The sequence below is a fragment of the Diospyros lotus genome, chromosome 12, assembly GCF_014633365.1.
Source record: "Diospyros lotus cultivar Yz01 chromosome 12, ASM1463336v1, whole genome shotgun sequence".
Classification (NCBI taxonomy): Eukaryota; Viridiplantae; Streptophyta; class Magnoliopsida; order Ericales; family Ebenaceae; genus Diospyros; species Diospyros lotus.
The window spans coordinates 15,896,496-15,911,668 of record NC_068349.1 but is presented as its reverse complement, the minus strand read 5'-3'; the positions used below and the strand labels follow the sequence as shown (position 1 = coordinate 15,911,668).

The 15,173-nt window shown below is 35.4% G+C and overlaps 2 protein-coding genes across 6 annotated transcripts in view; one reads left to right on the top strand and one right to left on the bottom strand.

Annotated features, from left to right (window-relative positions):
- LOC127814286 (protein HAPLESS 2) overlaps nt 1-15,173 on the top strand; it is a 51,034-nt gene that overhangs the window by 21,210 nt on the left and 14,651 nt on the right. For 2 of the 5 annotated variants that reach the window (XM_052355709.1, XM_052355705.1), the window contains exons 16-18: nt 3,637-3,749; nt 5,522-5,622; nt 5,720-6,326. The exons of 1 other annotated variant lie outside the window; for it this stretch is intronic. In XM_052355709.1, the coding sequence (XP_052211669.1) occupies nt 3,637-3,749; nt 5,522-5,622; nt 5,720-6,234 (729 nt within the window). In that variant the 3' untranslated portion in view covers nt 6,235-6,326. Of the gene's footprint in view, nt 1-3,636; nt 3,750-5,521; nt 5,623-5,719; nt 6,327-15,173 lie in introns of those variants that run through there. 2 more of the 5 variants (XM_052355708.1, XM_052355706.1) reach the window with 2 other exon arrangements.
- On the bottom strand, nt 6,463-9,495 carry LOC127814287 (cytochrome P450 87A3-like). The gene is made up of 9 exons (XM_052355710.1): nt 9,090-9,495; nt 8,654-8,975; nt 8,416-8,565; nt 7,871-8,122; nt 7,680-7,769; nt 7,496-7,574; nt 7,301-7,407; nt 7,041-7,168; nt 6,463-6,956 (listed from the first exon to the last, which is right to left on the bottom strand). The coding sequence occupies exons 1-9, from the start codon at nt 9,287-9,289 to the stop codon at nt 6,857-6,859; spliced, it is 1,428 nt and encodes a 475-aa protein (XP_052211670.1). The 5' UTR covers nt 9,290-9,495; the 3' UTR covers nt 6,463-6,856.

Below are 15,173 nucleotides of genomic sequence, written 5' to 3'. Positions count from 1 at the left end.
AAGATCACCAAAGACCTAAATTGTACAATCATATTCTTTGATACTCATCGTGTTTTTTAGGATCGGACCATGGGGAAGACGATTGAATTTGCTAAGGAAAGGAATGGGTTGTACTATCTTAAAGGGACTAAAAGTGACTTAGATGGCCAGAATCGTTGTTACTATGCTCACTTGATAATACATCCATCTCTCCAAAAAGGTCTAAAATTTGGCTTAATCATTTGAGACTTGGTCATCCTTCTTTTCAGCTTCTTATTTACATTGTGATGTGAGTTTGCAAAACATCATCGTGTATCTCACCCTTTAGGTTCAATAAAATCATCTAAACCTAATGTTTGGGTTTCGTCCAAAATTCCTAATATTATTGGTGTTAGGTGGTTTGTTTCATTTATTGATGGTTGTACTTGCACAACTTGATTGTATCTTATGAAAGAAAAATCTGATGTGACCAAAATTTTTCTTGTATTCCACGGTATGATCAAAATTCAACCAATTTTTAATCTCTTTCTATCAAAAGCAAGGAATAGTTTATGAATCCTCATGTGTTGACACTCCCCAACAAAATGGAGTTATTGAATGCAAAAGTAAACATCTCTTAGAGGTTACTAGGGCGTTACTTTTTCAATCTAATGTTCCTAAACTTCTTTGGAGAGAAGCAATTTTAACCGCTACCTATTTGATAAATAGGCTTCCTTCTCGTGTCATTGGCAATCAAAGCCATCTAGGTATGTTTTGTCAATTTTATCATAAGAGTGTCAACCCAAGTTGTTTATCCCCCAAAATATTTGGTAGTACTTCGTATGTTCATGTCCATGAACAACATCGCACTAAGTTAGATCCTCAAGCCCCAAAGTGTGTTTTCATTGGATATTCTAGTCATTAGAAAGGGAATAAATGCTACCATCCTCCTAGTCAAAAAATCTTTGTCAATATGGATGTCATTTTTTCTTAAACTAAGCCCTTCTACTTAGACTAATTCTCTCATCTTCAAGGGAAGACTTCCAAGAGACAATGAGAGTGTGGATTTGACTTTTCCTGATTAGTTTCTACATAGTCAAGCATTGATATAGTAGCCTTCACTCACACAGGCTACACACACACACACTTGAACTTCCTAATACTGATGAACTCTTAGAATCCAAGCCATTCGAACCAGAACCACCTTAACTAGAACTAAAATCTTAAAATGTCCCCTAGGAACAATAGCAGTCACAAGCAAATCAATCATCCAAAGAATTGAAAGTTTATTCAAGAAGTGTACAGCCCAATCCGGACCAATTACAGATCCATGACTTTGAACCAAGTCCAGGTACTGAAATAACACTTTCTCCTTCATCTATTAGTGAGCAATTTGACCTTGATCTTCCTATTGTAGTAAGAAAAAGAACCAGAAAATGCACTCAACATTTTGTGTCTCTAAACTGATTGTCTCCTACATAAAAGCTTTCTTACCACTCTAGATTACATTAATATACCAAAACAATTCATGACACTTTAAAGAATAAGAAGTGGGCACAAGCCATGAAAGAGGAGATGAATGCACTAGAAAAAAAAGATCAAACTTGGGAGATTGTGCCTCGGCCTTGAGGCAAGAAACCTGCGGTATGTAGATGAGTCTATACTTTGAAGTATAAAGTTGATGGTTCTCTTGAATGGTACAAGGCAAGGTTGGTTGCAAAGGGGTATACTCAGACATATAAAATTGATTATCTTGAAACCTTTGCACCAGTAGCCAAGATAAACACTGTGAGGGTCCTATTGTCTTTAGCAACATACTTTGATTGGAATTTACAACAATTTGAAGTGAAGAATGATTTTCTTCATGGGGATTTGGAAGAAGAAGTGGCCACTTTTTTTTATGGAACAATCGGACTAGGTAAGGTGTGCTACCTAAAGAAAGCACTATATGGATTGAAGAAATCTCCTCAGGCATGGTTTGGGAGATTCACAGAAGTTATGCTGCAAGTGGGATATAAACAAAGTCAAGGGGATTATACGTTGCTTATTAAACATACCCTACTTGTTTATGTTAATGATATAATTATTACTGGAAATGATAAAATTGGAAAAAAAAAAAAAAAAAAGGGCATTAGAGATTGCTTGCTTAGCCTATGAATTTGAGATTAAGGAGTTGGGAAGATTGAAATATTTCCTTGGGATTGAGGTTGCTTACTCCAAACAAGGAATCTTTCTCTCTCAAAGGAAATATGTTTTAGATTTACTCAAAAGAGACTAGAAAGCTTGGTAGCAAATCAACAAATGTCCTTACTGAACAGAACCACAGATTAGGCAAAGAAGAAACTGGCAGTGTTGTGGACAAAGGGAGCTGCCAAAGACTTGTTGGGAAACTAATTTATTTATCACCCACAAGGCCAGATATAGCCTATGTTGTCAGTGTAGTTAGTTAATTTAAGCATGATCCTAAGGAAGAGTATCTGCAAGTGATTCAGAAAGTACTTCAGTATCTCAAATCTAAACTTGGGAGAGGATTATTATTCCAAAAAGGTGGTGAGCTAACCCTAGAAGTTTAAACAGATGCAGACTATGTAGGATCCCTTATTGATGGAAGGTCTACTACAGGTTATTGCATGTTCCTAAGAGGTAATCTTGTGACATGGAGGAGCAAGAAGTAGTCCATGGTTAGCTAGGTTAAGATTTACTAGTTATTGTGGCTAAAAATAATCCTTGATGACTTAAGGATTAAAATAACTGGGCTTATGAAGCTATGTTGTGATAACAAGTTGGCCATCAGCATTGCACACAATCCTGTCTAACATGATCAAACTAAGCATATAGAGATCAATAGACACTTCATAAAGGAGAAGCTCGACAGTGGGCTGATTAGCACTCCGCATGTGTCATTGTGTGATCAATTAGCAAATGTTCTCACTAAGAGACTTCCTACTACACGATTTTAGTAAATAATATGCAAGCTGGGAATGAAAGATATCCACTTACTAGCTTGAGGGAGAATGTTGAAGATTGTTCAAGATTTCTTAAGATTTATTCCTAAATATGTTGGAGATTTCCTTTCTTGTTTTAGGAAATAGGAGATTTCCCATTTTTCTCTCTTTTTCCTATTTCTTTCCCTTTGTATATTGTCTTTCTTTCCCTTTTTGTATATCTTGTCTAGTGTTTCAAAATAGAAAAATCATTCCTTTCTTCAGGGTCATATAGGACTCTTATGAGAATTTCCATTAAACAACAATAAAGAAGTAACATGTTGGGAATGTGAGCATGAATAAATTACATTATTTATCCTGACCTAAAAGCCGAGCAGATGTGATATAAAATGATGAGACTGCAGTCTGAAGAGCGGACTTTGGCATTGGTTATCTCATCTTAATTTTTAAGGGAAATACTATTTAACACCATAGATTTTTCTATAGCCATAAATCACTTTACTCTCTAATTGACCCCAAAAAGTGTACTACGGATAATCATCATTAGTTACTTAAAAATATAAAAGAGAGTTGCTGTGATATGGTCCCTTAAGATATTAGCTTTTGGATTCAATAGCTAGCCTTGTGTTAAAGTAATTTACCAATGATGAATGCACATACACTGCCAGAAGTATGACTGGAAATTGACTCTTATGATTTCCTTGGATGATAAAAATTATTATTTTTGTTACAGATTCCCTTCCAACCGCCAAAGACCAGTATAAATAGTTTCTTTGAATCGATTGAGATCCTGTGGAACAAATTCTGGAATGGCTTGGCAGATTTTGTCACTGGCAAGACTTGCAGGTATTTATTTTGGGAAGGAGTATTTGAATTTTATTATATATCCCAAATCTGCTTCTTATCCTTTGAATTTTAACTGTTAATAATGCTATGGGTGCTCAAGAAAAAATGTACACTGGGATTCTTTTTATTCTTCTAATAGATTGTTAGCTATACTTTAAAGTGGTTAATTTGAGTAGTCTTCTCTCATGCTGTTGTTGCCAATGTATTTGTATACTATACATGCTGCACTTGGTTTAATTTTGTTTTCTACAATAAGAGATTGGTAGGTATAAATTTTACCTTTTATATGATAGGCACGGCAGTTGTTTATATACTGTGGAAATATGTTTACATCTATATTGTGGTGGAAAATTATTGATTTGGGAGTTCTCATCCAAAACAGCAATAGTAGTTATTGTGAGGTAATAAATTATATTTTTAAAGAATGGGGATAACCACACATGATGAAATTTTTGATCTTAATCTTGAAGTACTGATTTTTAATCAGTCTTCTTTTCTGGATACTGGTGTTGATATCTATACCATTAGTAAAATTCAGTACATGAGTTTGGTATACAAAACCCTGTTAAAATTTTGAATTCCAAAAATACTCTTTACGTTAATAGCTCAATAAATTATTATTTTTTATTAATTTAATACTCACTTTTCTAATTTATTTCATTTTGTGTTTCCATATTGTCTAAGTTGGTTTTACTATTCCAACTATGTGATGGAATATGACCAGATCAATTGTCTTCATTTGTCACCATCTCATGAAACTTGTCTCTAATGGAGATGGTGTTAGAACTTTATCTCGTCATTCTTTCACTAGAGGATTGCATCAAGAAGAGCATCCAACGAGAAAAATTTGCCTCATTGTTCATTTGCATGGATTTGTCTTGTCAATGTGACTTTTAGAAGTCAATTGACATTGTGAATGTTGTGTCATTGACTCTAACTTAGTTACGATAAAGTGCAATGATGATGATACATTTTGCTTAAAGTTTAGTTCTTACTTTCTTAGTGGAACTGAATAGCATATTTTATTTCCTCCTTTTTTTTAACTCTGCAGTTAACAGTACTAGTGCAGATAATGCACTGAGTATTTGGAGGGGATCTAAGCAAACATATATATGTGCAATACTGTTTGTTCCATAATAGAATTTATTCTTTTTCCATATATTGACGCCATTGCTTTTAGCTTGCTAATTACTATACTGTTTAAATTGAATTTATTTAGTGCCCATGTAGGACGTGGCATGCAATGAACATTGATAAGGACGACTATAATTCTTACAATATGCTGAAGGCATGTCTGATAATTCAAGTTTACTATTATGTTACACACAACTTGCCTATCATATTCCTGCATTATGCAGTTTGTTGGTAGAGGGTCAAGTCATCATGCCTTCTTTTTGGGGGGTGGGGAGAGGAGTGTTTAGAGCGGAACCAGTGAGCTCCAAAACCATTTCATTCTTCTACCTACATGAAGACATGCTTTATATACATACTTGCTTCCTGTGGTCATATGGATTTGTTTCTGTATCTTGCTAAATGAATATGGCATGGTACCCGTGGTGCAACTCCACACTCTGAACATTGCCAGTAGAAAAAGTGAATTTTGTTCTCTCTTTAGCAATTTATTAATGGGCATTGCACGTGAAAATGGGACCTCTGGTTGTGCAGCTTTTGTCTATCTGATGGCAAAACCGTTTTGATTTCTAGCTTGTGTCATTGATATTGTTATTGAGGTAGAATTTCTGATGATATTTTGTGGTTTTTGTGTTGAGCAGAAGCAAGTGTTCTGGTTTTTTTGACTTCAGCTGTCACATTCAGTATATTTGCATGAGTTGGATGGTGATGTTTGGTCTACTTTTGGCAATTTTCCCTACAGGTGCTAGTCCACCAATTTTCCCAAAATGCTGTCTAGTTGTTGATGATTATATTTAGGGCAAGTGAGAATTCAGTATTGCATTTTTCTGTTGTTGCAGTGGTGGTTCTACTCTGGCTTCTACATGAAAAAGGCCTCTTTGACCCTCTCTATGACTGGTGGGATCATCATTTTCGGGCTGATGAACAAAGACTTTGCAATATGCAGAAGCATGGATTTGATGCTGATGTTTCCAAGTTTCATATTAGAAAACACAAGAGGCAGGGAGGAAGGTATCACATGCATAATATCCCAAAGAAGCGAAGAAGTGTTCATCGCGAGCATGGACATAAGCATTCAGAATATGACACTAATTATCATTACCATCTTCACCATGTCCATAAGGATAAGCACAAGCATGGACGGGCCATGGGCACCAATGTCATGCAGAAGTTGTACTTGGACAAAGAGCAGGATGACCATACTGTGCCCCGTAGATGCAGAAAAGGAAATAAAACCATTGGAGGACTGCCAAATATTACCAGATATATTCGTGATGAAAATAAAGAGGATTACTACAAGCACAAAAATGAAATTTTGCGTGAAAAACATTTTCATGTTAAACATAGGGAATAGTGGGTTTTGAATAGATATCAATGCTGGTTACAGTTTATTAAATACTTCTCTGATTTCAGAGCAAAGCTCTTCTTCATTCTGTCTTCTCTTTATCCCTTTGTTTATTTATTTGATTATTATTTCTCTTTATCCATCTGTGCGTGTTTGGGGATGGGGGGAGGGGGTGCATAGAGGAAGCGAGAAGACCAAGCCAGGTGTAAACTTCTGATGAAAGAGATAATACACACAAAAAGATGATGCAAAAACATATACAGTATTTGCTACAGGTACTTCCTGTATAGATGAATACTAACGTATGGGGAGCTTGGAGATTGCTTTCTGTTCCCTCAGGTTTTCATATTCTTACAATACTAGTGTTAGTATATAGTGAACACAAAAGCAAGATTAAATACTTTTTATGCGGTGCTCCGCAAAAATATTTTCAGCTCATTCAGGAGAGGCCACGGTGAATGCTTCCTCCCTTCCCTCCACTTTGGATGTACTCTTGCCAGTCATCTCTTTAACTACTTCAGAGTAGCAATTCTGTTGACTAAGGTGCTAAGTTGGAGTCTCTTGGCATTGTCCCTCTAGCCGGAAAAAAAATGACTTGCCTTTGCATCAACTGGAGGTTTCTGTTGGCTCTTTATTTTGGTCCATTTCTCTCGGACAACTGAACATGAAAACCATTAGGAAACTGCAGACCAGGAGTTCGGACAATGTTTCCTCCTTTGATTGCTCGCCATCTGATAATTTCAAATATGAATGGTTTAGTCTGTTTCTTTCGTATGCATAATAGTTGCTTAGACATAAATAATTGAATCTTTTACCTGTATTTTGTAACCAAGCAGTGGAGAAAGACAGCCATCTGCACTTTGGTGAAGTCTGTTCCAACACAAAACCTCATTCCACCCCCAAAAGCCATGAAATTTTTTGATGCACCATGCAATTCCATTCCCTGAGCGTCATAAATTTTCATAAGATATTCAAAAGTGTGAGTAATAGTCGGTCTCTGGTTAGCAGTGAACTGAGGGGGGTGCAAATAAAAGAAATGGAGCAAAAGCAGGTAGTTTTGGAACAATAAACTTACTTCCCATCTCCATGGATTGAAGTGCAGGGGATCTTTGTACTTGGCAGGGTTCAAGTGTACAGCTGGAGGACAGACCATGACCGCCCAACCAGCTGGAATAGTGTAGCCTGCATTTCTCCCAAGTTTTATATTGAGGTATGTCAAAATGAGCTTACTTTTCAATTACAAGAAATGACCAAATATGTATGGACTTACCTTTAAAATTGATTTCTCTTAATGCTTTTCTGAAGATTGCCGGAACTATATTTGCCAGCCGCACTGTTTCATTGATGAACTGCAGTTTTGACTTCGACGATTACGACCATATAATTTACATACTTGTATATCTTTCTTTGAACCAGCAAAAATAAGAGTAAAAATTCAAGGTGACTTAACCCACCTGGAACGTGAACTTCATTGATTTATATTCTTTCCATGTAAGTCCAGAATTTGGATTTTCCCGTCTTCTTAGAATTGCTTCGTGTTCTTCCTGCGGGCGGAGTCAAAAGTATGTCCAGTTGGACTTACACAATAGAATATAAGATAAAAGAATGATGGATTTTTATGCTGGAACAAGTGGCACCCACTTACTGTTAATTCCTTGAGTACAAGAGGATGGTCCAGAAGAAATTTGGCGGCCATAGTTAGAGCCAACGAGGTTGTCTCGAAGCTGGCAAATAGTAGCACAAACATTAGATCCAGTGCGATTTCCTCTGTGACAATTGTGTCCTCTTTCTTGAGTTCTTCAAGGACATAATCAAAGAAATCATCTGCCTGCTCCCTAGGCTTTGTCCGTCTTTCCTGTAACATGTTCTTCAGCATCGTCATTGCCTTACTTCTTCCCTGGACAAACTCAAATAAGTTTAGAAAAATGAACTAGATGTCTTTACAAAATCAATATTCAGCATGACTTTCCAACTGCAGTGATTAAAGAGTTATATAATATAGCGCATGGGATCATTGGCCTTGCTGAAGATTGTATTCTTACTGACGATTAACCCAACTTATCTAAACCTTTCAACATACACTTGGACAAATCTTTAGTTGTCCTCATTTCCATCCTTCTTTAATGGATAGGAACTTAAAACAGTTGCAGTACCCTCTAATCAAGATGGTATAGAAAGGATTTTAGATACCTGTAAGCACTTATTGTACGCTGTTCCAGGAATGTTCAGAGGAAAGGAAATTAATCCTTGTATGAAAGCTACAAAATTCTCCCTCAAATTTTCAGATGACTTCTCTGGATCATAACTTATCAACTTCTTTGCAGTCAGATCAAATATTAACTGTGATTACCATATTATGGTAAGAAATCAGTCAACAAAATGTTGGTGAATTTCAAATAACAAAATGCCATTATCAGAAGAAACTTACACTTGCAGTAGCATCCTTTAAATCAACTGAATCCTGACTCGACCACCTCTTTAGGTTTGTAGAGGCTGCTTGTTCAACCTCAGGGAGCATTTTCTTCAGGCTCTCAGGACCGAATAAATTCAGCACCATGTTCTTGAGGTACCTGTACATAAACCCGTGCAGGGAACCCACATTTTGTCGTCCAAAGATCTCCGTGAAAGTATCTGGGTACCAGCTCTGGAATAATTGCCCCTCTTGTTGGAAGATGAAATAACTAAAATCAGGGTCTGTTGATACAATAACTGACCTTCCTACCAAACTTGTTCGGAATATTGGACCGTACCTGAAAGTGACAGTGAAACATATTGTAAGGAGATAAGCCTGAGGATGCAAATACTGGTGATGTTGATTGAAGTGCTTAGTGAACAAGTTATTGATAGAGATACTAGGATATTACCTTTCCATCCTCTCTTCAATGAAAGGAGGTATGTCAAATGAAGTGTTGGGGGCAAAGAACTGAAGACTCTCACCTAAGAGTGGTAAACCCATGGAACCTGGCGGAAGTTGTCCGCTGCACCTGGGATTCATCCATCTGTAAACCCAATGCGTGATGCTTATAACAGCCAAAGCTACGATGCACAGAGCAATTGGCCCCATATACACTTTTAATGAATAGAAGAAAGCAAGAGAAGATCTTTAGGAATAATTATATAGCTCGATGGATTTCCCAGAAAAAAATGAAGTGTATGGCAGAAAATAATAGGTTCAGGGGGAAATGTGGGAAGAGAAGATAATGAGAGGAGAAACTGCTGGCTTGTGTCTTGAGTATTCAAGCGGAGGACACTTAAATAGGCAGGCCGGAATGTACAAACTAATTAGAATTATATTATTAAGTCTTAGTTCTTGTGAGGTTAGTTGCTCAAAGAGCTGTACAAGTAGTTGGAGATAAGAATACTATAGGTAGAATAATTTTGTCTGGAGACTACCCATTATCTTTTTGTCAACGCCATTTATAAAAATCTGTGTAAAAGCCTAGCATGACGATGAAGCTTACAGGATGTTTCCTCTCTCTCTCTCTCTCTCTCCTGTGTTTTGTAATTTTAGAGTGACAGTACATATGGAACAAAAAAGAAAGGCCACCAGGCAGGGAAAATGCCTTTTTTAAGGAGATTTTGCAGAATAGAAGGGCTCTTTCTAGATTTGAGAAGGTAGAGGTTCAAAGGATCTGCCTCACTCAACTAAGTATGAAACCAATCTTCAGTGGATCATTAAATTCTAGAATCTAATGGGTTTCAGCAGCTTACTAAATCCTCATGTTATCTATGCTAAATACAGTCGTATCTATGAGAAGGTTCCATGAGGGTGTCGATTTTGTCTTTCACTTTTGTTCTTCTTTTTATTTTTTAAAATTTTGGAATTAGATCTCTTAGATCTTCTTTAGCTGTACTCCTTCCCTCTTTAAAATTCCACATCTCACTTACATCACTAGTTATCTTGCTTGATGTTCTTGAGATCCCAACAGCTTCTGTATCCGTTTTCTTATTTCTTTCATCAGTTACTTTATTTTATTTTTTAATTCTTCTCTTTGCAGCTTAAAGTGTAGGAAGCAAAGCTAGTTCATCGAGTTAAATCCCATTATGACGCATAGAGCACCACTCCACCGGCTCTTTGAGCCACGGCCTCAGTTCCATCAACAAACTATTACAATGTAGGTAGGTTACTGTTTTATGACTGCCCATTCTATAAAATTGTGCATGTATGATATTAATTCAATTTAAAGCACAATATTAGACGTAATTTCATATATAGAATAGAACTTGGGATTTTCAGGTCTAAAAAACATGAGCGTGGGGATCATAAAATCTTGTCTGGTTCAGGGTTTTATGATTCTTTTAACAAAACCCGTGTGCAGGCAATTAATGGAGTCAAAAGGAACATTTTGGAAATTGTCTTAAAGGTGATGCCATTGCTTCTTTTCCAAGGCGGTGTTTGGATGCTCCTTTCTTGCAAGTGCTTGTTTGCTTTTTCAATAATGCAAAAGAAGCCATGCCATGCTAGATTGTCAAACACTTGTGCAGGCCATTCTGCATTTAGCATATGAAATCATCCCATTGTACATATAACTAAACACACCGCCTTAAGTTTTACCCTTTCGGTGATTTGTTTCTCTTTATTATTATTTTCTAACTTAAAACGGTCTATTTAGCAGCGAAGAAACAAATTATTGAATGAATTGCTTAATATGAAGACAAAGATCGCTTAACTGCTTGGCATGGGCTCGGAAAGGTCTCGTTTGGGGATTGCACACGGCAATGACAGGTCAGTTTGCCCTTATTTTTAGGGCTTTATATAAGCAACTATGGTTTTATAATATACTGCAAAGAAGTGTTGGTATGGAGTCTCAAGTTATCTGGACCCTGTAAAGAATGTTATTCTAATGGCTGGGGAATATCCCACGTCTGATGGGAGAGTTGGACTAATGGGGTCCTCCCTGTCCTCCTTGTAGAGTGCACTGATCCATTGGTAGGATCCCACATGCAGAGGGTCCATATCAGGAAGATCTCGTACGCATAATTTATAGATAGGATTAGGGGTGTGCCTGGATTCTTTAATTTGGTTTTCCAAAGCTGAAAATTTTGGGAACTTCAAAATCAACAAGGCATTTTCTTTTGTTTTTTTTTTCTTCCAACCTTGGGTATATATTAAACTTTGCTTCCAAAGTAATAGTTTTATAATTGCATTTTCTTAAATTGATTTAATTTTGAAAATCATAAAATAGCATTCCAGAACTGCAACCAATGAGCCCCTAGTTTGTTACCAATATGCAAAAAAAAAAAAAAAAAAAAAAAAGAAGAAGAAGAAGAAAGGAGATGACAGAAAAGGTGATAGGTTTCCACTGAATAGTCAATTAGCATATACATCCGCGAGTGATTTAGGGGCCCCTAATCATGATTTACCCTTGCCAGCTGCCCAGTTAAAACTTACATAAACTTCAACTCCGGTGCTAATCTAGCATGGGGCAGGAACTCTGTTTTTTCAGATAGTATTTTTTACACAATTCTATGCTCTTCTTTTATAAAAAGACTACTTTCACGACTTAAACCGGTGACTCAATCTAGCATTAGCAACTAATGAAACTAAACGTGGACTAGATTAGGATGGTCTCTTACCCAATAATTCTGTTGATGATGCTCATATAGCATCAATGCTGCAAAAACATCTCGAAGATTGTTGTGGTATGAGGTCTTTTTTTTTTTTGTGGGTTTATTATCATACGTGGCTTGAGAGTCTGTACTCTGAGACTCTATACTGAAAGAATACAGTTTATACAAGCCAATGAAGTAATAAGGGATTCCTTCAACTAGCTGGTTTGAGAAACTGTAGGAATAATGCAATTAAAAAAGGCTTCTTAAATGAAATAAGCCCTATTCCCCTATGGATTGAACTGGAAACTGTACGAGTCATTCCGAAACTAATAATTATCACAGGATGCTGCACATGGCCCCAAACCCATTAAATATTAAAGCTATAATATAAATATTAGTATAAGCTTCTCCAGGGGCGAGAAATTCTAGGCCGAAGTTGTTGTTCTTGTTTGGGCCACATATAGACAAATGTATCATCAATTTAACTATATACATAGCCCAGAAACAGTGATCTTGGTCAAATTGTGAATAGCAGCTTTATGACCATCACTGTAATTGTCAACTCTTTAGTGCTTTAGGTCATCACCTAACTATTATATGTGAAACTTGTAGACTCCTACAACTACATGCTCCGCCTAAAATCCTAGTTGTAAAACAAGAAATCATTACAATAGTAGAACTTTCCGTTTGCCACATATATTAAGTGTAGCACTTCAATTTTTTTATGTCACGCAGATCTTGAGGGGATTATTTTAAAGTATAAAGCATAATTAGAAACTTAACTACAGTTGTACTTATGTCCTAAACAATTAATCCCAATAAGCTGGAAGAGAAGAGAAACTAATGCTGCAACGTGTAAGCAGCTGCGGTGAGGGCTTGTTAAGATTTTGCTAAATTTAGGATCTCTACCTTAAAAAAATAGAGCTTGTTTTGCGTTTTTAGATTGCTTGGTCAAAAGAACTGTTTTCTTCTGAATCTATTGTGTGTGTTGTGATGAATAGGTGGCGTAAACTCCAACCAAATACTTGTCTCCCTTTTCTGCTACCGCCGCGAGCATAAGGGGCGACCCTCTAGTTGCACTGCACGTCACTTCCTTCAGATAAGTTCAAACTTCAAACTCTCTCTCTCTCTCTCTCTCACTAGATATATACATATATATATATACACACGCGCGCGCGCGTACAAAATATGTTTTGCTTACACATATTTAGGACGATGCATTAATCAAGTGCAGTTAGCATATAGGAGAGCCTGCCACGTTCACAATCTCACAGCCACTCTTTGTTTGAAGTACAAAAATAGAACTTATAAAATAATAGGGTAAATTTCACCTTACGTCTTGACGTTTAACAAAATAAAAAATTATTTATTTTTGTTTTTGAAAATAGTATCAATCTTTTTATTTTTGTAACTGAGGTTTTCACCTACGAGAAACCATTTCAAAGTTTTTTTTTTTCTTTTTTTTTTTTTGGGGGGGGGGGGGGGGTGTTATGAAATTTCTTATAAACCTTTTGAGGTACAAATAAGATTTTAGATAATGAAAAGTCTTAGTAAAATTTAAAAAAAAAAAAAAAGCTAAGGTGTGAGATTGGGGTGGGAATGTGAGAAATCAAAAACAAAGGGATCAAAATGTACTTTTCGAAAATCCTACTACATAGCAACTTGCTCTTTCCCTACTATCACCCTGGCAATGCTGAATTTTTAGAAGAGATCTGACCTAAAAATGAAGAAATAGAGAAAGAATGGCAAAGATCGAAGGATTTGAGCAATTTGATAATTGATTTCAACTATAAAAAAAAGAGTGTTCTTGACTAAGGGTTTTGGGTGTGCAATCAATTCGTTTTGATATATTTTAAGTATTATTGTTAGAAGATTTTCGGTGTGAATAAAAAAAATAATAATACGTTGTAAAAGGGCAATGAAATGGTGAATTTTTTACAGAGTTTAGCAATATCATCAAAAAGTTGTGAGCCACTAGAAAAATTAGTTTGATGATTGATTTGCAGTCCGTTTGAAACAAAAATGAAAGAAAATGGAAGAGACGAAGGAGATAAGAAAAATAAAAGAATAAAAGAATTGATGCATTGCAATTAGCCAACAAGAAGAAGATAGTTGGAAAAGATGATCAAATATGGTGTAGTCGAGCACTTAAATCACACATGCTAAAGTGAGGCTAGCATGGAATAGGGTGCATGCAATGCTTGCACTAGTGTGAAAAAGAAAAGAATAGAGCAAAAAAATAAGAAAAATTATAAAAAAAAAACTAAAAAAATTATTTTGGAAGGAAATTTCAAGTGAACAAGAAATGATCGAGTTTGAAAAAACACATCAAGCTCATCAAAGTGCGAACAAGGGATTAGAAGTTGACATGGTGTAAAAGATTGTCAATTTTCTTCCAAAACAAGGGATTAGAAGTTGACATGGTGTAAAAGATTGTCAATTTTCTTTCAAAATAATTGATATCGATATTTTATTTGTATAACTGATATAAAATTATATATAATTGCATAACTTATATTGAATAATATGTGGTAAAATATAAAAAAATGATCTTGCACATGGCAATTACTAATTTTGAGAAGTTCATGTAAATATGCAATTTATAATACTTTTAAATATTGAAATATTTATTTCCTATCATGGGTCTTATGCAAAAATATTGTTAAAACATATAATAAAATGCATATTTATAAATATTTATTCATGTATGCCAAAAATGATCCAACAACTATTTGTTGCTACCATTGTTTGACGACTCTTAAAATTATGTATATTTATAAATTTACTCTTAAAATTTACGTTGCAATAAACATATCATGATGTAATATGTGCTAAATAAAACACGACACCTTTATTGCTAAGTCCTTGGCTAACCACGAAAAGGCCCACAACTATAAGATCTCCACCAAAGCCTAAAGAACTCACTTGAGGATTTTATTAAGAATTTTGTCTGATTATTACAGGCTTACTTTATATAAAAAGAAATCTTGACAGATAAAAATATTTAATACCTAAAAATTCAATACTATTCATTTCACTCTCTCTAAGTATTAACTTGATTGTCAGATGCCACAACCCCACGCTTCAAGAGAATCCATGTCAAGCATACTAGCTAATCTTCCAACATAATCAATTTATTGTGAATAATTGTTTGTATATATATATTATTTTGTATAAAAATATATATATGATAGCAGAAAGGAGAGATTACACCGTATGAGTTGTATATGTAGTATTGCTGTTTTTATATGAAAATAACTATATTCAATGTTAATTAAGAAATATTTAACTTCAAAGGGAAGGGTGCAATAATTAAAACCATGTGGGAAACTTATTTTTGTTGGTTTGTTTCACTTAATTATTATTGGGAAGTTCACTTGAAAAATTTTAAAAAA